At 40.6% G+C, this 24589-nt stretch overlaps 3 protein-coding genes across 3 annotated transcripts; all 3 read right to left on the reverse strand.

Annotated features, from left to right (window-relative positions):
- Positions 1-259: 259 nt before the first annotated feature.
- LOC311315661 (homeobox protein Hox-C4-like) lies at positions 260-1669 on the reverse strand (the record flags this gene model as incomplete). Its single annotated transcript, XM_084446362.1, has 2 exons — positions 1148-1669; positions 260-615 (listed from the first exon to the last, which is right to left on the reverse strand). The coding sequence occupies exons 1-2, from the start codon at positions 1578-1580 to the stop codon at positions 260-262; spliced, it is 789 nt and encodes a 262-aa protein (XP_084302488.1). The 5' UTR covers positions 1581-1669.
- A 7910-nt stretch (positions 1670-9579) lies between these two features.
- Positions 9580-11115, reverse strand: LOC311314755 (homeobox protein Hox-C5-like; the record flags this gene model as incomplete). Its single annotated transcript, XM_084445239.1, has 2 exons — positions 9580-9794; positions 10620-11115. 2 exons carry the CDS (start codon positions 11113-11115, stop codon positions 9580-9582), a joined length of 711 nt encoding a protein of 236 aa, XP_084301365.1.
- Positions 11116-13365: 2250 nt separating this feature from the next.
- LOC311315414 (homeobox protein Hox-C6-like) lies at positions 13366-14673 on the reverse strand (the record flags this gene model as incomplete). Its single annotated transcript, XM_084446083.1, has 2 exons — positions 13366-13676; positions 14277-14673. The coding sequence occupies 2 exons, from the start codon at positions 14671-14673 to the stop codon at positions 13366-13368; spliced, it is 708 nt and encodes a 235-aa protein (XP_084302209.1).
- Positions 14674-24589: the final 9916 nt, after the last annotated feature.

Below are 24589 nucleotides of genomic sequence, written 5' to 3' on the forward strand. Positions count from 1 at the left end.
AATATGAAATAATCACAACAATAAATTAAACCCTGATAACCGTAATAGTCCGATTAAATTCACAGTAGCCTTATTCATGCTCTATCACATGCATTGTGTAGCCTAACTGTGGACTGAGAATAACCATTTACGTAGCCTACAATAACAATACGAGGAACAATTAAAAAAGAATAGCCTATATCTTATAAATAATCCATTGTTTTCCTCTTCATCTTTATCAGATATGATTGTTTGTCTATAATCGTGTAATATCCTGTTCTCATTCGACAACGGGCAGTCGAGAGAGTTCCTCGGAGACTGGCAGCGTGCTGGAGCCCACCGCTCGCAGGAGAGTGCTGGCTGTGGAAGCTGTGGTCCCGGAGGTCGCGCTTGTGTTCGAGGAGGACCTCACTTTCGTGTTGGGTAGTCTATGGTCTTTTTTCCACTTCATCCTGCGGTTCTGAAACCAAATTTTAATCTGGCGCTCTGAAAGAACCAGGGTATGAGCAATCTCGATGCGTCTTCGCCGGGTTAGGTAGCGGTTATAGTGGAACTCCTTCTCCAATTCTAAGACCTGCTGGCGAGTGTAAGCAGTCCTGGACCGCTTGGCATCGGCTCCATTGTAATTGGGATTCGCTGAGATTAGGAAAAAATAATCAAATAGAAAAAGAGGAGAAATTAAAGGGAAATTAGAGAGAAAGAGGTATAAAGCAACATTGGCGTGGATTTACTTGTGAAAAGAAATAGAGGTGAGTGGAGAATCGAGTCCCGAACCTGGACCCTTATCAGACTCTTTTATCGGGAGCGCTTCACAGCAGAAACCCATTTAATTATTTATTCAAACATTACAAATCTCATACAAATCCTTAATCCCATTCTTTCTCTCTCATTCTCTCCTCCCCCTGACACATAACAGAAAAAGGCACATGGCGATACGGCTGTCCAGACAGTGCCTCCGCTATAAAATTTATGGCGGGTGTAATTGCCAATGCTGACTCGTAAATCCGCCTCATATGTGCGGTTTCAAAGTGGCCCCTCTCTCATAGCGCAGGGAAGCAGAGGGCGGCCAGGGCAGACGATGTAGGTACAATAAGAGCGAGAGAGGAAGACAGGTGAGTGCGAGAGGGAGGGAGACAGAGAAAAGCAAATAATAACACAGATTGCCTACCGGTACTGACGTGGATTTTCTTCATCCATGGGTACACTACGGGCTGTTTAGTCGAGGCTGGGCTGGTGGGATGCTCCGGGGTAGCTTGGATACAGGCAGGCGGCGCAGTCGGTGGGGTGGTGGGGGATGTGGGTAACGGTGGCGGGGGTTCATGTGGAGCTGCCCGCACCTTCTCCGCAAGTAGATTCCTTGTATGTGTGAGCCCATGCCCGGGCTGGGTCTCGGGTATGCTTACACAGTTATACGGGCGCTCCTGGTAGGTCACTCGCGGAGGGTACAACTCCTGGTGGTGATGCTGGTAGCCCGTGTCTCTGGTGCGGCTGTAGTATTCAGGGCTGTTTTCAGGAATGTAGCTATTTTGTGAATATTCCTCGCAAGGAGGAAATTTAGGATCGATGTAGTTAGAGTCCATCAAATACGAGCTCATGATCATTAATTTCTGGAGTGAAAAATAATTTTTCTACCTTTGTCGTTTTTCTGGTCCATAAAGCCTCCTACTAGCATGCGACCCTGTAAAGTTAGTTTAACCACGTGACACAGCAGCCCAATGGCAGCATGTGATGTAGTTCCCGGATAAGGAAGCAGATATTTATTCCAATCTTTCTGTATCCTTTGTGTAAGAGAGGATGCTCAGCCTTCGCTCACGATCTGACTTAGGCTATATGATTGAATAGGCTACCATAGGGAAAGGTTAGTGGATGTTGTGTGCGAGAACAAGTCGGCAAAGATAAATGGCCCAAAATATGTAGGCTACCCGTAGCTATCTAAGCATTAAAGAAGACTTGCATCAATAGAATGATGTGATCCAACTACGCACATAGTAACCAATAACACCCCACACACGATTGAAAAAGAGTGGAGATAGGATGAGCTTCCAATTCAATTAGGAGAGATGAAAGTGCTTTCGATATAAATGCCCTGAAACATTACTGATCACCTGCCAATGACTTTGGCATAGAGCGACGCACAAATGTGCCTAACCTGTAACCTGACAACGCATCATTTTATTCTTGAAGCACATTTAGTCTACCACTACCGCTCTTAGGCCTAATAATACCAACCGCCTCAGTGATGTAGGCTAGGCTACTAGTTATTATCAGTGATGTACTGGTTATTATGGCCCATATGATCATGCTGTGTTGCATATGTTGCCATATTGATCTATCACGAGTTTAACTGGTATTTTGCCATTACTTTCGTGAAAAATAGGCTACATTTTGCTACGCCTGTAGACCTATCTAGAGAGGTAGGCTAGGTGGTGTTGACTATCAGTTATTGATGGGCAATGACCACAGGAACGACTGTGGGTCCTGGCAGGTTACACAGCCCAATCCTTATGAGAGAGTGCACCAGGTCAGCTGTCTAAATAATAGCCTAGGCCCCATTGCTGTCACAGTTCTTATCGGATGAAAATAAAAACGACGCATAAAAGTTAGTATGGCTCGCGTCCGCCCGGCGATGTCTAGGGCCCCTAGTTGAACGTTGCCTACGTTTTATTGGGCTGTTAAACGTAGTAAATCAATCGCCCCAAATAATCACCGCGCGCACGCTTTCTTTACGGCAGACCATTCTCCCTCATTCTTCTGTCCTCCCCGCGCTCTTCCATTTGCAGTATAAACTCCGTATCTTTCCTGAATCATCTTCACACGCTTTTGCTCACTTTCGGAATGATCAAATATCACGCGTGACTCTATGAGGTATTGGAATCGCCCATGTATTCCCGTAGAGGCGAATTTGCGGTTGTCAATGAGAACACAAATTCGGTTCTACAGGGTGCATATAGACGACTTTGAGTGCATTCCAGTGCTGCAAGCTATAAGACATATCACAATGATAACAGTTCTCCCTAATAATAAGACAGGCAGTGTCATACAGCCTTGCATTTCAAAGTGTGTAGCAGACGTGATTGGCTACTGTAGACCAAGGCCTAATGTAACCCACCAGTTTCGGCATGTCCAGGGCGGGAAGAATAAGGGTGTCCCGCTTGGGAGGCGGACACACTGACGGTTGTGCCAATAGGGACGCCCCTCTTGGAGAGACCGTCAGCACTGCCTTTGAGCTACTCTACGTACGCTGTCACTCGGTTACACTAATACCTGTGACCCTGTGCCCACACCTATCCACACAAGAGGCTGGATTGAGAGGGTAATTGTCTTCGCTTATACACAAAATGCAACCCATCTGCTTTGGCTTGGCTGGGATTAGAATCCGGGTCACTCGCTTGGGAGGCGGACGCGCTGACAATTGTGCCAGTAACAACGTCCACCTCGAAGGGCCTGTCAGCGCTCCTTTGAGGAGGGAATTTCACCAGTTACTCCACGCTGCACTCGTTTACATAAACATAGGCTAGGCTACATCTTTTACAAATACAAAACCTCTGCATTACCCAGATTGGTCTGGGATTGGATCTTGGATATTCCCCATTTCCTCTAGTGTCTCATCGTTTTTTTATAGGATCCTACAAGATGTGTTGTGATTGGACTTCTCAACAGTTAACTTGATCATGAGACTAATAGGTCTACACAGTCTAACAAACAAGAGAAAATATAGTCTGTTCAAGACAAGTTAATTTAGCCTAGGCTTACTTGTGCACAAATCATGCACATGGTATGCATCATTGCCCTGTATCTAACCTTGCGTGTAGCCTACCCCTTCCCAAATCATAAATATTCAGTTTCGAGAAACGGAGGAGACAAAGCCGCCACGTGACAGTGCAGATGAAAAATAACTTTCTATTATCTCCAAGGGTTTATTGTGTTCGCCATTACCATACTGACCGCTGGGTAACCCAGGCAGAGGCACACAGCCCGCGCGAGACACCAACACAAACAGAACACCCGCAAATATAGGCTAGTCTACTCTCTCTCTCTCTCTCTCTCTCTCTCTCTCTCTCTCTCTCAGTATTTTAAGATGAGTTAAGACGGATTTCATCCTTTGTCTGAGTAGTTATTAATAATGAATCATCAATGACATTTGTCTTCACACAAATGCCATTATATGCCATATTATATGACTTCAGTGACTGATTAAAGGTCTGGAAACAATGAAATCCTAGGGCAAGAAAAAAGACTCAAGAAAATACTTGTATAAAGGCTTGTATAAAAGACATGATTAAAATGTTCAAGTTAAAGTCAGGGGGGCTGAAATGGTTGGTCTTGACTCTTCAAATAACAACGGTTAACAGTTTGCCCTCTGTGGCATATTTAAGGTTCAAGGTTCAATTTATGAGGGAAGCAGACTCTAGCCAATTCTTATAGAACTTTTAACACTTTGTAGGATTTGAAAAATGTTCAGTAGTCTTTGCACCCTCAGACGTGCACATCATCTAATCTCCAACTCGGGTTAGGCACCACCTTCCAAACGAGGATGGACCATTATAAGGCAGCTTTATCAATTTTCTCATATACTCAAATCAATTATCTGTCTGCTTGCCCTTGTAGTGACCCCAGGGTCAATAGTGGGTTCTAGCCAATCAAGAAATGATCCTCTGATCACTATTGAATAGCCTACATAACAAACACGTTGTACATGATGCCTATACTTTCAGATGGGAGAGTTGAGCGTTAGAAATGTGATTCAAATATCACTGTTAACAGTCACATGATTATTTATCATAGCATCTATCGCTGTTGAGCACAGTAACCCTGATATTCAGATATTCAACTTATATAGCCAGGGCCATTATCAGGTGGCTCCCCAGTGAAGAACAAGAATAATACATGTTCAAGACTATCTCTCTAAAGACAATATAATAAGGACCTATTGTTGTCTGACTGTCTCAATCATGCCTACAAGATCAATTCATTTTGTTACTAAGCCAAAACATCTTAAACTACATGTGTCTTTATTCAGGTGTTGCAATCACAGCTGGCAATCATACAAATGATGTCACTGTCAGAGTCACTGTCTGTACAGTAGGCTATGTCAAACAGTTGGATTACACAATTGTCACTTTAAACTGCAGAATAACAGAAAATTATATTTAGAATTGAATATTTGAATGCAAGATAACATATATCAAATCAGTATCCTGCAGATATTTACTAGGTAGGCCAAGAGCCTGATTAAAGATTGGGTTTATACAGTAGATTGACATGTTCTATAAATCACTTTCATAGCCTGTAGTCCTCATTGAGATTAACAACATTGGATATCACAAGCCATCACAATCCATATTTTAGAATGCAAAATAGTGTGGCAACAGATCATAACGTAGCCTACTTTATAGGCAGATCTGATCAATTGTGTAATCCAGCCACAAATCTGGAGACCTGCCACTGCAGCTGTCTCAACATGATGTCAGATGACTCTCAGATTATGAGACTGCATTCCATCAACTTTGTTCTTACAAGCAAATTCTGCAAAGATTTGATGTAACATTTTGGAGAAATATAGGTTTGCTTATTTTTCTTTGTCCTCCAGAAGTTGCTAAATATCTCTGGATTTTCAACACCCTATAGATGGGAGCCTCTGGGAAAGTTTCACCCAAACAATACAGAATATCCATTAATTTACAAATGAAAAAGGGTGCTATACAGAACCATATGTAACAACGGAAGTCCCCATTGCAAAAGGGTTCCAGATATAACGATAAGGTTCCAAATAGAACAATTTTAATAATGTTATTTGGAATCCTGAAAGGGTTCTATGGTTCTTCTATTGTTAAAAATGGTTCCTAACATAGTCCTCTTTTAGAGTAGGCCTATAGGGGCTATCATGACTTGTGACAGACAGCTTGCTATTGAAACAGTAGCACCATCTCAAGTGGAACACAAGGAAATCATATGCCACATACTTAAGCAAGAGGCTGACAATTTGGGGTTCCATATGCTGTTCTTGAGTTGGTTGGGACGGTCTAGAAGACTTGAAGAATGAATTAGGCTAACGCAATACTGTCACGCATCACATCGTTTAATGACCCGATCTGCTGTTGTGCTCCGTAGAAAGTTTGAGAGGAAATGCTATTGGTGACAGCAACACACTAGTTTCTTTTGTGAGACCACTAACACAATCACGGTTGGCTTGCACACACGCACGCACGCAGTTGCATTTTCAGTTGATCAGTTATAGTCTTCAATGAATAAAGATTGATGACAAATCAACAAGAATCCGAATCGTCTAGATTTCCTAAACCCCCAGTAGTTTGTGCGATTAAGACATGACAATTATCAATTATTATGTCAATTCAAACGTCTGAAATTGATGCTATCCACACACACACACACAGACACACAGACACACACACACACACACACACACGGGGTAATTGCAATACAACACTAATCGAATAGAGCACACCGGTCTTGAAGTGTTCCTTTCCTAACCTCACATCCACACAGCTCCGTAGTCCACATTCAAGGGTAATCTGAGTTGAGTAGAAAAGCGACCGTTAAGAGTCTAATTGAGAACCATTAGCGCCAGATCACCACGGCATTTCTCACGCGATTGAATTACAATATTAATTAAACCCCCCTGGGTGTAAAAAGGGGCAGGTGTCTATTTCATTACAAGCAAAGGAAACAAGATTATTAACTTACTGTACCGTCTGGGAACCATTTGCTCAAGTCGAAGAAGAGTGCTGAGCGTTGGGGGCAAGATAATCCTCACTAAACGCCTCATACTCCTCCGACCACTCAGATAAGAGGCTCCAACAGCTGGGATTCACGACAGTTAAGATTATATATGATGTAAATACATTGAGGGGCAGGTTTGTCAGCTCTCCCAAACCATAAAACTTAGTTTAATGGCATCACGTGTTTCCCGCGAGCCACTCAGGGCCAGAGCTTTAGGCCCTGGCAAACACAACCTAAAGTTTTAACCATGAAAAAGACAGACGGAAACAAAAAGTAGGCAATATGCAATACAAACCCCCATGCTAATCTTAAAACTAGCACACAAATGGATAAACAGACACGGAACTAGCACCAGTATACGAAAGGGGTGAGTCATTGCCTTTATGTATTTTCATTTTCTCTCTGTGGATACAGGGATTGATTGGAAACCTCAACGTGAATGCATTGACAGTTTCTTCAGAAGGAAAAGATCACTTGTTCAGAACTGTTACCTGCATGTATAGAGATATAGAGTCAGAGCTGGTCACCGGTCTGCTACAGGGTTCATCCATGGTGGAAAGGCTTGCAGGAGATATCCCGGAGAAATCGTACACCCTACAAGAAATAGATTGATGTCAGCACAGGCCTGTTGATCAGAGACAGTGAACGCTAGTTTCAAGTAGCTGCTGGCTTATAGCCTAGGTTACAGCTCAAACTGAAACCGGAGCTCAAAACATAGCCTACGCCTGCTCCTCAATTGTTGGAAAAACGTAAGCCTACATTTCCACCAAGATTAAGCTCAAAGTGTGAATGTTTTTTGTTTTTTTTAAATCTGTTTTTGAAAATAGTATAGGGCCTAGCCAATTTTTATTTGTTTGAACCTGTCAATCAATCATTTGCGAGTTATCGTTTTTAGCTTGTTTGTTAAACCTTGGGTTTCATGTTCTGAAAGGAAAACATATTTTTTGTAAGTAGGCTATTGCGCGGAATTACTTCATGCCAGCCAAATCAAAGTAGTCTAGGCCTATCTCGTCGTTAGAAAATATTCAACCTCTCTCCCCATTGCATTTTGCGATTGATACATTCGGCTTAGTCTGCTAAACGGATCTTGCACATCAAAGTAAACTATTAGGCCAATTTCTTTTGTGGGCCTAGGCTAAATCAGACCCTTGCTGGACCGCATCTGTTCCATTAAGCTACAGCAAGTGTGGTTGTTTGGAAGGTGTCAGGGGAAGCTTTAAAGTTTTATGACGCGTCAGGGCCATAAAGTTTTACAGGCAGCTGTCTGTACTGTAAATAGGCCTAACTGCGGAAGTGGAGGCTGACACAGAAATACCAGCGTCAAAGACTGAAAACCATATTAAGATCTAGTAAGGGCCAAAAAGTAACCCCCTCCCCTAAAAGACGGTTTATTCTATTCACCATGTTCCCTGTGACACAGGACGAATAATCATTTCCCAAATTCACTTTCTTTATTTTATAAAAAAAAAAAAAAAAAACACACACACACACACAAAACACATGCACAATGCATTTCATGCACAACATCCAATTCAAAGGTAAAATGTGAATTTGTTAATTGAATTTGTCTTAGCCTAAGTGCATTTCAATATCAAAGGCCATATCCACAAATGAATATGTCCACCAGAGGAAACATAAAATTGGAGATGTCTAAGTGAAATAGTTTTACTAGTCAAACCATTTTATTTGTGTCAATTTTCTTTGTAGTCACATCTATGCAACATGGTTGTCACGAGACTGTCCTTCACACCAACCACCGGAAGACAAGCTTGAAAGGAAGCAGTTTAATTGTTCATAGCGCTCATTTTGGATTGTTGAGAACTCTCAGGTGACCCCCTGGCCCCTCAAGATAAGGCACAAGAAGTATGCTTACTTGAAACAAACATAACTTGCACTCATTGTTCTACATGTGATCTTTTATTTTCCAAATCATGACATTATCTCATTTGGACCCAATACAGTATTGCCCCAGGGAAAGCTCTGACGCAACTTTACTGTCCACCTTCCTAGCATCAACCATCCATGGAGCGACGTGTGCCATGTTTTAAACAGCCTATTACTTTGTTATAATTAAGCACTTGCATGTTAATGACAATTCTCGTGATCGTATAAGACATGTTACAGTAGCCTATCTATTAGCAATCATAGAATAATCATTCAAGCCAAAGGGGGAGTCTTTTCTCAATGATAGACTCAACTCGTCTGAGTTACACGACACAGTGAACACTGTAAGACAGGCCTATAACGTCTCAGTCCAACGTTTTATTGAAAATATAAAAAGAGCACAATCAATCTTTCAACACACTTTGTGTCCACTGATTAAATCTCCGTAACGATTTAAAGTGATCACCATAGTTAAATGAAGGACAGTAGACTACTTGAAATGAGCAAGCAATGTTTAGGCTATAGCCTATATAATGGGTCACAACAAGATTGTTAAAAGAGCAAAAATAAATACAAAATACTAGGAATTCTATATGATTTCCGCATTTACTGCACAATTGTGACATATGTAGGTCATATTAACAGTAAGGCAGCCGTAGCCCAGAAGAGAAGAAAGTAGAAAAATGAATTGGGAGAAGATGAGAAGGATTTAAAGAGAAAATTATCTTTCCTCGGATAAAACCTATTTCGCCAACTTCCATTCTCAAAAGTTCATTAAAAGATACAAAATAAAGCAATCCTCAAGCAAATGACATACATTCATATTAATTAGATCAATTATACAACAATAGTCAAGATTTAAAGACATTAAATTAAACATAGCATCACAAAAAGTCACTGGAGACGTGTAGTGCTACAAGTTACTGAATGTTATCTTGAATAGGGACGTGTAACGTTTGAAAGGGGTTCCCTGTTTCAGATTGACTCTTTTATTTTGAGCTTTGAGTCCTTCTTCCACTTCATTCGCCGGTTCTGGAACCAGATTTTGATCTGTCTCTCGTTCAAACAGAGAGTGTGGGCGATCTCGATGCGCCTGCGACGCGTCAGATAGCGGTTGAAGTGGAACTCTTTCTCCAACTCCAGAGTTTGGTATCGTGTGTAACTTGTCCTTGACCGTTTGCCGTCAGCTTCTGGGATGTAATTGAGAAAAAGATATTGTGTGACCCTTAGTGTCAATGTGACTATATTGAAACAAATTACACTGAAAACATACATCCTAACAAGAAAGAACAACTGCAAACTGCAATAACAACAGAGCCAAGCAGTAGCCTTGTCTATAAGTGGCTGGATGAATGTAGTATATAGACCTATTTGAATTGCATTCATTAAAGTATTATTACCATCATTATTACTAATAGGCTATGGTATTACGTTAGTATTCTTATTATTCTTATTATTAACAAGTACCAACTGTTAGGTTACCAAGTATAGCCTAGGGAACGAATGGACTGATGGAAATAAGGAATACGACATAGGCTAACAAAGCATTTGTCACAAAAGTAATTGAATTATGCACCAATTCTTATACGGCTCTTTTTTTCTATTTGAAAAGTTGTCAAAGTGAAATCCACAATCTGTCACCCTTTCCGTCCACTCCTCAGAAATAAGGATCATACTAATGTTGCTACATTGAGTTTCTGAATGTCGCATAACGTTCACATTGTTTGTTGAGGTTTAGCAAGGACTTGTGTCTTCCTTATCCAATTACCCTGTCATAAATTTGGACGCAGATCGGCTCTTCACTGTAGCAGGACAGTTTTACGAGCAATTGATGCCTTTGTCATAAAATTTACGACTGCCAGTTTTATTATTTCCGAATACGGCCTATAAACCTCAAGAAAGAAAAACTGTGAATGGACTCTCGAGGTTAAAAAAAGAGTGAACGCATGGAGCAAAGAGAGGGTGAGAGAGACGGGATCTTTCCTTCTACAAGCAATAGATACATAAAAACCTACCGTGACCCATATGTAGTTTAGTCATCCATGGATATATCGGTGGCTGTTCGCATGCCTGTGGTTCAGAAGAATGGTTTGCTTGCCTCACTGGTTGAACGGGTTGCAAAGTTCCGATTTTGATCTCGCCTACTTGCGTCTTGCCGATGGCTATTTTACTCAAATCCGAGTCGACCTCGGATTTGCGACGATATAGTCCGAGATTGAGAGAGTCCCGACCACTCGTCCGCTCATCCAGGCGTCTTTGTGTACCCTCTGATGCGGACGACTCTGGCCCTGTTGCTGGGTCACCCGGATTTCCACGCAGCCCTGTGTTGATCTCCCCCATGCCCAAGCTTGAGGACGATGGGGAAGCGAATGACCCACGGTGCTCATGCCCTCCATAACAGTAACCGGATTGATTGAGTTCGGGTTTTGTTCCGTAGCCGTGGTTGTGCAGAGCGAAAGCTGCAGTCTCGTGAATTTGCTTAAACAACGAGTTGGCTACGTAAGAGCTCATTTCAAGAGAAAACGCAAAGGATACGAAATGGAAGCATTTATACGGACTGAATTATTAAAGTAGTTTTGATGTATCGCGATTACTGTAGCGTAATACATGTGCAGAGATCGGTTAAAGGTTTGTTATTGTTATTGCGTTTGATTTGTGTCTCTTTTGAAGTTCATAAGGGTTTTATCCTAAAAATGACCACGATTTATAGGTGGGGGGATTTTTATTTTTTCTCCATTGCCCAAATATGGGAAGGCTAAAACGAATCACGTGCTCGCATCGGCCAGTCATAAATTTGGCTAGATCACACTTGGAGGTTATTGATGGAAATAGGAGAAACGCCTGATATCTGGGCAGGGGACACGGAGGGGCACGGCGGTGCGTTGCTGGACAGAAGGCCGAGAGCGTCACCTGGTGCTAGGGACGGATAAGGACATAAAACACTCGTCCAACGCTGTACCCCTACCAAACTATGTTGTGATCTACCTGGGAACAAGTAAAATGTTATGCGCAATGAGACATGCGCACATTATAGAGTGGTAGGCTCTATAGTGTATAGCCTAGGCTTCTATTTTGCAGAAGGGTGCATATACACGAGGCTACTGCATTGGTTAGCCACTATCAGATCACGGATGAACTAACCCAGTCATATTCTAATAATTCAATATCCCATTCAGGTTGGGCTACTAACTAGAGCAGTGGTGCATGTTGTCACAAATTATAGCCTACCTATTATCGTCTCTATTTTCTGCTTCAAATAATCGTTATTTTCATTTTAAATCACCTTTAGCCGGCTATTGTCTATAGCCTACCCATCTTAAGTTTGATGTTCTTTGTCCCACTAAATACTGTAGTATGATAGCCTACTGTAGTTTAATGGTTTGAATGACAAAGACCAATTTGTGGAGAGCAGAAAGAAGTCATGGCAGACATAAACCTAATTCGAATTCCAATGGTTCCTATAGGCCTATAGAATAACAGGATTGAGAAGGACTTGACAGATTTTCCTCATTTGTTTTTGTGTTGCCTACATGTTTCAATAGGCTATGGGAAACCTCTCCACAATTGGCCAGCGTTCTACAATGTCCTCTTAAAAGTGATTATAACAGAATCACTTTTTTTCTAAGGGGAACTTGAGTTCTATGATAACGTTATAGGCCTAGGCTATATAACAGCCTTCTGTCTCATACAAACTACAATACGACAGGCTATGATATTTTTAATCTGAAATATTTATTATTATTTATAAGTAGCCTAATCTATCCTATAATTTCTCTTTTCCCGTGCAAACATGTTTTTCTTGTTCTTTGAAGACTTTGAAACAGTGGTTTCACTGCGTGGTTATGGTACAACACAAAAATCAGGAATATTAGAATCTGAAGTAGGTATTCTATTCTATTCTATTCAAAATAGAATCGCCAGTGCAATTTGATATGCGTAAACGGGAGACATGACATGACAAACATGCCTATGCAATATGACAAATATAGACCTATAGAAAACAAGTTAGGCTTTAATGTTGTATTCAGGACGGAAAGACATTGATGGCAAAGACACAACATTATTCATAATTTTATTAAATATGAGATGACGTGAACTTTATACACCGGGTTTCATCTCTACACTACATTTTAAGCCTAAAGGGTCAGTTATGCTATAACCACATAGGCCTATAGTCATAGGCTATTAAAGTTCTTAACATAATCAAAGTACCGGGGCTATGTGCTACAAAAAAGACACAGATGTTCTTATAGGCGCGTAGGATAGGCCTATAGATATACATAGGCTACAAACATATCAACAGTTTTTTGTGGAACGTAATTATTCAGCAGTTTTTATTAGGCTACACAATGGCAAAAAAAAATAACAGCATCAATGCGTTACAAAAGCGGAACCCATCTTCAGTCCTTCTACTGCTGACATAATTTGCCTCATGTCTATTTGCGTCAAACAAGTTGGCTACATATTTGTCACATGTTTAGCCTACATAATTACTGATTTATGTTGGTGAGCGCCAGAGCGATGTTACACACTGTTTGCATACTACATGTGGGAATGTCAACTGATCGGAATGAAATGATATGGATGGTCTTCATGAAAAGTTCATTCACAGCAAGGCATGTCTTCCGCATTGCAATTAACGTAGTGTTTGAATACACACACGTGTCCATATTGTGCCAAACAATTTGATAGGTAGGCCTATATTTAATAGTAGGTAGTTATGTTATCCTCATATCACGACGGATTGATTCTTATTGTGAGCTAAGAAGTAGATGACTCTCTTTTCTCGTCTGACGCTTCCTCGGCATCCTCCTTCACCGGGTCTTCATTCGCTTCTGCCGACCCACTATCGGCGAGAGTGGACGTTAGATTGCTTTCCTTCTTCCATTTCATCCGGCGGTTCTGGAACCAGATTTTTATCTGGCGTTCCGTGAGGCAGAGGGCATTGGCAATTTCAATACGTCTGCGTCTTGTCAAGTAGCGGTTGAAATGGAATTCCTTCTCGAGTTCAAGAGTTTGATACCTGGAGTAAATTTGCCGGCCTCTCCGTCTGTCAGAACCGTATCCAACTCCTGAGTGCAAAACATTTTATAATTAGCATAAACAAGAAATACATAGGAATAAGTCGATTTTATGCAAGGCATATCCATTTACACACGCACACGCGCGCGCACACACACACGCACGCGATCATGATATAAGAAAAGTAGAAAATGATTAACATAGCATTCTCCATCTTTGGATACAATAGCCTAATGTGACTGAATTATTCACTTGACCCCAACATCAGAATGGTCGACATGCATTGGCTTTTTACGCCCGTAGCCTAACTTTCGTTTTCAAAATATCATACAGAAGGCGAACAGCAAAACAGATACATCAACATAGTGATAACCTAGTAATACAGAGAAAAAATACAGAGATCTCTTTGATAAGGATCAGAAAACGATTCGCATGAAAGTTACAAACTCCATTGTTCTTGGTAAATAGGGGTGGATTTTGGAAGGAGGCATAGTTTTGCCAAAAGGGATTTCCTTGGAAGATAAAAGGCTTTTATTGCCGGCGACAGGACGCTGCTGTAGTAATGGTTTATGGGGTGATAAAAAGTAGCTTCCCTAGTCGTAAAATGGGCCAGCTCGTTTAATTTATCTCTTGGAGTTTGCAATACTCACCGCTGTGAGAGTTCATCCTCTGCATCCATGGGTATATCTGAATACTCCCCTTCTGCTCCTGCGAGCCGTTCCTGCCCTGGTCAGACGGATAATCCTGCGCGAGCGAGTTTTGTGCACCTTGTCCCAAACTGGTCTGCCTGCAGCTGGGCAGCACGTCCTTGTCCTGGTAGAACACGTTGGATCCATACTCGTACGGTCTACTCGAGCCGAAAACTACGTTGTCTTGGGGTGAATAGAAAGGCGATGAATATATCCGGTTTTGGGCTACGGCAGCTCCGTAAGAGGAGAAGTGTCTAACGGGGTCATAGGTGGTTGAGTTTAGGGCTACGTTGGGTAAAACCTCTTGACCACCAGCTATATGGCACGAGAGCGACGGGTTTGCGAAATACGAATTCATACCTTCCCTCTCTGTCTTGATCCTGTCTTACTCTATCCCTCCCCTCCTTTCAATCAGCTCTCTCCCTCGCTCTCTCTCTCTAGTCTCTCTCTCCCTATCTCACACCCTCACTCACTCACTCACTCACTCTCTTTTCCTTGTCAGTCTATCTTCGATGCAGGCACGCTGTATGATTTCGATATAATTTATTTCTGGACGCCAATAAAGACACAAAGCACACACCCGAATGTTGTTGCTACAGCCTCAGTCCAGGATGGACAGGATGACAATGTCAGCTGACCAGAATTCCTCCAATAAAAAGCAGGGAGTAGAGGGACAGAGAAGGGGGGTGACTTTTTTTCAAACCCTCTATCGAAACCACTCTCTCCTACGCACACGTGCACACACATGCGCGTGGTAAGTTTACAAGCTCACACATGTAGTTTTCATTCGACTCCAAACTACATAATCACGCACGACCCATATCATCGCTACATACTCACATGTAGAAGTGCACGCACGCACACACACGCAGACACAAACACACGCGCGCGCGCGCGCGCACACACACACACACACACACACCTAACTGGTTCATGTTGACATACATGATTGCCTAGTATAACATGAATTATAATGTGGGACTCACACCCCTGAAGAGGGTTATATATATATATATATATTTTTTTTTATGTTTGTTGGAATTTAATTACCAAGAGAAAAATATGTAGCCTACATGTCGTGTTTCAATATTATGACAATAGAATTATCTTGTCATTTTTACAGAATGTTCTTAATTAAAGTGACGTATGTTTTCATCCTATTAGCGGTTGAGTTAACAAGATTAAGCCACCACAAATGCAATACAGTGATCGAATTCTTCAGTCAGAAAGACTCGACTATATTATTCACTAGAATAGATGATTTTGTTTTTCTTTGGCGTTAGATAACGCTTAGCTAAATCTCGGAACCGCTTAAGAGACGACAAGAGAATCCTCAGGGCCCATTTTTCATTTGTACAAATAGAAACAATGGTTTTGGTAGACCTTCATTGGTTTTAAATGAAATCGGCAATATGTTCATGGTTTAGGCTTGGCACTGATGTGCGCTGACAGGATATTCACTTTGTATTATTTGGTTGTTGTAAAGTCATAAAGTCAAAAGTAGATTATTGAATTCATTGTGGCTGAACAACGGCTTGCTTTTTAGGCACGCACACGCGCGCGAGCACACACACACACACACATTTCTAACCCTCTAATCATTATGACACGAAATAGTTTGCAGTGCAGAAGGCTGATTGGCCTATTGCACGAGGCTCAAGCACAATAATACAATTGGTTGAGGACTTATCATTTTAGAGACTATGCAAATTAGAGCAAAAATATTCGAGATTCGAGGCATACATGAGCAAAGTATCGAGTCTGAGAGCTGTTCCCCTCGTCTGCCCTTTGTTCAGCGGGAATTCTTGGCTTAAAAGAAGGGGCTTTATTGCAGTTTTACTGCTAAAGAATGTCTTAACGCCTGTGTTAGCCGCAGAAGTCATAAAACTAGACAAATGACAGCTTCCAGTCCACCGCCAACACTGCATGCACTGTGTCCATTCGCGTGTGGGATATCCTCATGCAACAAAGGGATAAGCCGTTTGTGAATGAAATGATGCAGAGAGCAACGAAAGAAGACAAACTTTTGGACGAATTTAATTTAAATCACTTAGTCAAGCTATGAAGAAACATGACACAGAACAACACAGTTACAAGTTACAAAAAATAAGGCTACTAAAACTCAGCTCATAAAAGATAAGAGCAAAGTTGATTGCGCTGTGTAGGCTATTCACTTTAAGTATTTAGGTATTTGTAAATGAAGGGGCCAAGTAAGTTATGAAAATGTGTTTGTGAGTGTAGAATCATGTTTAACAGTAGAAGAACCCTTTGAGGTTCCATAAAGAACCATTTTAGGTAGGCCTATATAAAAAATAATTACTTTACTGCTAAAGGTTGTTCTATAGTAGGCTAGATGTTATGCACCACGTCTGAAAGCAAACCCCTAGTTAAAATGGCAATAAACGGATTCTGATTCTGATATAGCCTAGCACTGTTTTTGCTATAGCACGGCTATAGCCTTAGTAGGGCGAGAATCCATATCCATGCAATTTGTTTTTATAACTGTAAAATAGGGGTACCAATAGCATATCAATTGCACTGTCTTCGTTATTGACATTCAACGCATTTGCTTATATAGGCAGCTTGGGAAATTACAAGACAAAATAAATTAGTAGACAAAGGTAAGCCTTAAACGCATTTATGACATAGCCTACATATTTGAGTAATTTAGTTAATAGCCACACAGTCCAATCAATCCTACTCTTGCTCTCCAAATAAAAGTTCCGTACTCTGTGTAATCGGACTAATGAACTCACGGGTCTGGCAGAAAATGTCGGATACAGACGTGGTGTTCCCTAAACTCGCTTTGATCTCTGAAACGTAGTGGTTTTAAAAGGCTATTAGTTTAATACGAGCCACATGACGCGCGCTGAACTAGGAATGCTGTGGGATGTTAGCTGATGTGTGCGTTGTGAAGGCTGGACAAGCTAAATGCTGTAGAACATGTTAGGCCTACTGCTATGCTTTTACGTTGAGTAAGCTATACCTCACTTCTGAAATAATTAATTTAATGTATGACCCACTCAACTTGTTTTGGTCTAATCAGTGTATAAAAACAAGCGACAACTCTAAAACAAATTACTGCACTTTCCGTGAAGTCGACGTGAATCGAGTTGGGGTGAGTAAGGGAGTGGTTTGTGTGCCAGTGGAAGTGTAGGCCTACGGGGAAGTGTTTTATTGCATCCTTTGAGGACAGTCTGGCATTTGCACAGAAAAACAACCGGCCATTTGTAATTACCTTTTAGGCTCAGGGCCTTGAGGCTGTGACCTCAGGCCTTTACGCCGCTTGGTGTGACCCAAAATAAACTAAGCAATCTGCATTTCCAGTGCACTTGGTATTATATGAACACATACCTTTCTCAAAATTCTGCAGTTATTACTATCGGTGGAGACATTGCATCAGTATTATATTATTATTGATGTTTTCACGCGAGATCCAACATTGATGTTGTCCGTCGGCCTCGGATACAATCCCATGAAAAAGGCTTCTGAATGAGAAGAGGCTCCTTGCCTGTTTGTCCTTAGGCAGGTAGGCATATTTAACCACATGTATCTCATTATGACGATTCTTCTCTTATAAACAATTGTTCGAGTAGCCTGTTGTTTTTAAATAACACAACCCCAACCACATCAACCACAGTAGTAGCCAAGGCCAACTAGCCTACTACTAATAAGATATAAATATGACTACTATTAGCCTACTACAAAAAATATATCACTGTAATTTAACTTAATTAAACGAATACTACGTTATTACTAGGCTATTATTTGTATTGAAACAAGAACAACAACAAAAACAGCAACAACAACTACTACTACTACTACTAGCCTACTACTACTAGGCTACTACTACTACTACTACTACTACTACTACTATTACTAATAATAATAATAATAATAGGCTAATAATAATAATAATAATAATAACAATACTACTACTACTACTACTAATAATAATAACAATAAGTGAAGGAGAATGCTTGCAATGAAATACAACCTGACTACCCTTTTTTTCAAAATATCGGCATAACACAACATAACTCAACAGAAGTCTGTATTTTAATTAAAACACTCGGCATTTGTAGGCTATATACAATACGCCTCATGGGTGATTCACTGCATTATCAACGAATACGATTATAGCCTACATGCACATACGCATAAGCCCATTTTGTGTTTCAAATCCCAAACATGCAGTTAAGACTAGGCTGTTGCATTTCAATATCATGTGTAGTTGTGGTTGTTTTAAGAACATTTAGTGTTCATTTACTGCGCTATAAAATCTGGTAACTTTGAGGACAGGAGGAGGAGAGGGGAGGTTAATTGACCAAAAAGCATCATCTTGTGTCTCACAGACACCAACTCACCACTGACTCACACAAACAGGCTATCAATATAAAGTCGGCTCCTACTAATCAATACAGGAGTGGGCTTATAATAAGTATCTAGACTTTCGCTAACTAAAACCCTTAATTTAGTGAAGTGTCTCTTTTCCAAAAGAGCAATATTTTATTCACAGTTTATCTCGAAATCATCAGGAAAGTTGTTTTTGTTAATTTCCTTAATACAGACTATAAAGTGTTTATAAACATACGCCCATTTACCAATCATAAAAGTCTATGTATGACAAGTGTTCCAGGAAGATTTGATTCCTCTGTGTAATGAGTCTCCTAACTAGTTGAGGGCCATACACTTTTACGACCTGACACCCCTTCTCTGGCTTCCTGTCTCCACAGCTCCGGCGGAAGGACAATCTGGCACGTATCCTTGGATAAACCCCGGGAGGCGAGAACAAGAGCAATAAAGAAGAGCGGCTCCCAGTCAAAATAAAAACACATCTGTGTGCATGCCGCTTCCAATGCAATGTGGTAAATTGTCAACAAAAAAAAAACGCAGGCAAATGTTTAACCGTTTTTAATAGCCTATGATTCCCATGAGTTGGAGCAAGCTATTCTTACAGTAAAATAAGAACGCACAACACCCCAGATTGACATAGGCTAGCCTATACGAGTAAGCAAACGGATTTAGTTTAATTCCAATGTCATAAGATGCAACCATCTGAACCACCAGTAAACAAAACAAATGTGATTATATTTCAGCATATAGGCCTATACTGAAGATGGCGGTGACTGTTTTGCGATTGGAGTGTCGTCAGATTAAGGTGATGTTTGTAGACCTAGGGAAACGTGAATTCCATGTAAACGATGCCAGGATTACAGAACAGCAAAGACAGGCTATATATAGACTCACTTTATTGGCTTTCCTTGATAACTCCCAAAATATACTACAACATGGCTTTAGGTTTAGCATGTTTGTAAAGTAGCTAAGTACACAGTCCCACAAACACCTTCTCCACTCCAACTGCGAATCAGAACCGAATTTAGACCTACTAAATATCACATGAGCGTTGTGCCCTCGAACAAGTCAAATAGCCTATGTTTTATTTTTTATCCAACACTAGGTGGCAGTGTTGACTGTAGGCCCATGTATTCAGCAAAGTGTGTGTGTGTGTGTGTGTGTGTGTGGGGGGGGGGGTTATTTTAAACATCAGTGGGTTTAGCATAGTTTGGGCCAAAATCGGTACTGGCATTGACTCGTTTAAATATGATTTTTCTTGATTGCATATCTTTGCTGCCCGGTTGGACTGAATTGGTCTGTGTAATGGTTACTGTTTCCTTTATATGGACAAAAGAGAAGCATGGAAAAGGGGGTCCATATGAATGTCACAATAAAGATGTAAATAACCGAAACTGGACATGTTTATGACCACAGCACATGGATAATGCGCATTATTCCATGATTTTGGTCTCACTTGGTAAAGGCTATAGGTGAGTCTATTTATTTTAGGAACCACTAGTTCAATGGAACAATCATGATTGTTTCCTGTATGCCTCAACTAAATTGTTTGATCAAAATTCTGAATAGTTATTTTTCCATGCAGTCTGTCAAAATATAGCATGATAGTAACATGATGACACCTGATGATATTAAGACAAATACAGATAGGCTAATGTATGCCGCCACATTGGACAGAATTACAGAGACAGTTAAGAATTGGCTTCCATGGATCACATGGGTGGCCAATGTACTAGACTAAATGTCTGAAGAACTGTAACACGTACCACCCAGGATAAGCTAACAACCTAGCAAACAACCCTAGGAATCAACATCTAAGCCTACTATCACATCTTAAATACATCAGCCTCGCGTCATCACACTGTTTACTAGGCTAGGCAGCACATTGGCTCTCTCGTCTCATCTCTTTTGGCTTTAGGCGAGGCTACTTATCACGTGGGTTACAACCATCAGGAATAGTTTCCTTTTAATTCAATACAGATTCCATGGAGGACTTTGGCCAACTAAACTGGCCCCATAGCTTCCAAATAGAAGCTCACATGTTAAATAAAGGATTTCGGATAACTCCATAATAATAATAGCCTACATAGAGATAGTAAACAATTCATTTCGTGCATCTTCTACATTCGCAGACTGCAAGATACATCATCCGAGTGAAGATATACATATCACTATAAATATAACGAATATTAGCCTACAACGACTTGTGTCAAGTAAAATAAATTTAATGTTACATCGTTAGATTCATCTGATGCTATTCGATTAATTATGAACCAAAAAAGGACCGCAGACACCGCAACTTACCCACGTTCCCCTCGCAGATAGAGCACATTTACTGGTAGCCAGCAGCAGCTACCGAGGCTGGAGGGAGATGAGGGATGACGAGGAACCGACTGGTACATCCAGCGAGCGGCTGTGGGCTAGTTCACTTAACCTTCGTAGATCGACATAGAATGTATTGTATGAAAAAAAACACTCCATAGTCAGAAATCATTCTACACAGGCTCCTTTTCACAATTACCTGCAGTTAGCGACCGAGGGTTAAGAGAGAGAAAGGAGAGAGTGGGAGAGCGCAGCAGACTGAGAGTCATGAAGAGAGGGAGAGGGAAGGATAAGAGGAAGAAGAGTCATAGATATCATGAACAGGTAGCAAATGTACGCAGCAAAATGAAACTATTCCTGTAAAAACGTAGGTCGTGAAGTCTACCGATAGAGAAAGCTGGCGATCAGAGGTGAGACAACAGTATTAAGTTCATGTTCATGGAGGGGTAGTCACATGACAAGCTACAGCCAATCCATGTTCCGATTCAGTCGTAAACTTTTATTACTTGGTTGTAAATTTCCAACCAAACAGCAAGGAATGCGTTGCTCCCCCACACTCTCCAGTCGATCTTATTTTATATATATCTCTAAAACACCCTCAACTCTTACATTACACTTGTTTAGATTGTGAATTAATCTTCATTCATTGCTGTCGATATACCTTCAACATCATCATTTCCTAAACCTGTATCCAAGTAGGTTAATTGAAATCACTCACCAATCTTCCATCGAAAGATATATTGTAGTAATATGAAATATAAACGTTTTTATTCCCACTACAATAACCACAAAGACACCATTCAGATGGGTAATAATAGTAATCAACAATTATGATGAATCAAGGAGACGCGCTAGCCCCTGCTCCGCATGCGCACACATGCGCGTTATCATAACCCCGGCCCGAACACATCTCACGCGCAGGCTGCAGCCTGAGCTAGTTCATGTGCTCTATGTGGATGGAGAGGAGGATACAGAAATGTATGGCCTGTGCAAAACAAGTGACTCAACGGATAACACTTTCATGCCATTATTGCTCGTTCATAGGCAGTGTATTACCCTGGGTTCACATTTGATAGCCTACACATTGTGTGGCTTTTAGCCACTCCGCAAATCTTGCGGTTTCGGTGGCCACCATCGTTGTCGTTATAGGCCTTACATATAAAGTATTGCCTTACATTCATTAATCAATTTTACCATACAGATGAGATAATTTTACCTTTCTCGATGCATTCGTATGCATAAATTGGACATTAGGCTAATTGGTTTGCTACTTTTAAATTGTATGAATACTTTGTAAAGACAACTGTTAAACAATCGTTTCATATTGTGTATGTATGGAATTTATAATATCGTAGCCTAATTGTACTGAAACTAACTAGCCTAGTTTTCCCCCGCATTGGCCATAAACTGTGTAGGCCTTTTCTCTCAAAAGAGAGTGTAGACCTATATAGGCTATGCCTTGGCGTGTCCTTTATTCTTTGCGAGCATCTACAATAAAATCACTTGGGCTAGAACACTGTGAACACGGTGGTTTATATGCCACCCATAAAGTTTACAGGTGTTTATGGCCTTATTACGGAAGTGGTATCTCCTCAAAGCCATACAAGTAGCTTACAAAGGGAAATTGCGAGACAATGCTAACACAGACTATTGTTACGCCCTTACGAAACCAGAATTTCGTCAGTAGCCTAAATATATAGGCTAGACTTCGAGTCTTGCCATTCGCATGGTGAACGAAGTCCGCAGATCTTCCAAATGCACCATCCAGCTCAAACAGTCGGTGAGTTTTAGTAGCCTGAAATGGTTGTAATCCAGACTGACTCTGAGTACAGAGACAGTGCGCTAAATTGTGTCATTTGTTTGTAGACGTTACCGAGTGTGTAAGCAGCCTACTTGGGCCTAAACGCCTTTCGAAGTCTAAAATACTAATCACACCTGGGATATTCCATAACCAATGGTGTAGGCATTCATTTAGAAGGCCTCGTTGTGTCCGCTGAAAACGAGACTAACTATCTATCTATCTATCTATCTATCTATCTATCTATCTATCTATCTATCTATCTATCTATCTATCTATCTATCTATCTATCTATCTATCTATCTATCTATCTATCTATCTATCTGTCTGTCTGTCTGTCTAAAGCCAAAAACGTTGCCTTAACATGTACATTTTTTGCAACACAGTGTTCGTGTAGGCTAAGAGGCTTTTTCAAGAATGAAAGGAGACATATAGCCTACATTTTATCCAATTTATTTCAACATCTCAATGACAAGAGTGTGCACTCAAATTTAACATTACCTCTTTAACTTAAAACATGAGCATGATTCAAGAAATCAAGCTTATTCATAAGAAAAACGAAGGCATCGCCTACATCGAGGTCATCATCAGTGCAATATAAAAGCTAGTCTATTTCATCAGCACAATAATGAAATTATATTTAACAGCTGATGGAGTATTCGTTAAAAAACAATATTAAATACAATATTCGTTATATAAATGTGCGTTACTTTAGGAAGTCTAAGTTGTTGGGACATTCTTGTGACTATACTGCCTTAGCACTGTGGTGCGGAGAAACCAATCTGAAAACATCAAAGGCTGTACCTCCACAAACAATACGAGCAGTCAAATGCAATAGGCTGCCAAGACATTGCTTTGCTTTACCACATGAGTAAAATCGTGTGGATCAGTAGCTAATTTACCTAGTTACCTTAGGCCACAGCACATAGTGGCGCACTTAGGCTATTAGGTAGTTTGGTGTCGGTATTCCAACCAAAAGGCCTTGCCATTTCACCAATTGGATAAGTGCTGGATTTTTAGAAACTTTCAACTTTGAATCTTGTTATTTTTGAGTTTCTTACGTGACATTGAGCAGAATAAGAGGAAAGTGTATTCAGAGAAGCTGGATTAAACAGAAGAAGAAGCTCTAGAAGAAGCTCGAGATGAGCGCTCATAAAAATTACAAAATTGGCTACATTACAATACACACTTTATATTTTGTGAAAAGGAAGAATATAATGTACATTGAAAATCAAGACACATTATTAATTATGAAATGCGTACGGATACCTTTCGACGATAGTGTCTATATTGCAAATTCCCATAGGTAGCATCAACTCTCCAAACTTGGAATTGCTCATCACAAATGGAAAGAGAAAAACTCATTTATCATACACACCAACCCGCATAAAACACTTCCCAGAGAAACGGGTATAGCGATTTATAACGGGTTTTTTTCATACGAGAACATCGATGGATATATCTCATGTGCATTCTGTGATTATGGAAATTGAAGTATTACGCAACTAATTGCTTTAGGTGTCCATCTGCTTGGAATCGTTTTTTTTTCTTTAAACTTTCATGTGTTTTCACTTGAGTACACTAGCCTACCTTAAAAGCAACCTACAGAAATCAGGGCTGACTTTTCAGTCTCTCGGGACTAGGTAAAGTCAAATGAAAATATGTGTCTCTTTATAGCCTAATTGTGTCTAAAACCTTTCCTCACTTGTTGACTCAATAAAACGGTGGTCACCTCCCCCGTTCCTCCCCCTATCAGGGCGATGCTTAACGTTAAATATTATATTATAAGCTCATAAGA

The sequence above is a fragment of the Borostomias antarcticus genome (assembly GCF_949987555.1).
Source record: "Borostomias antarcticus genome assembly, chromosome: 11".
NCBI lineage: Eukaryota > Metazoa > Chordata > Actinopteri > Stomiiformes > Stomiidae > Borostomias > Borostomias antarcticus.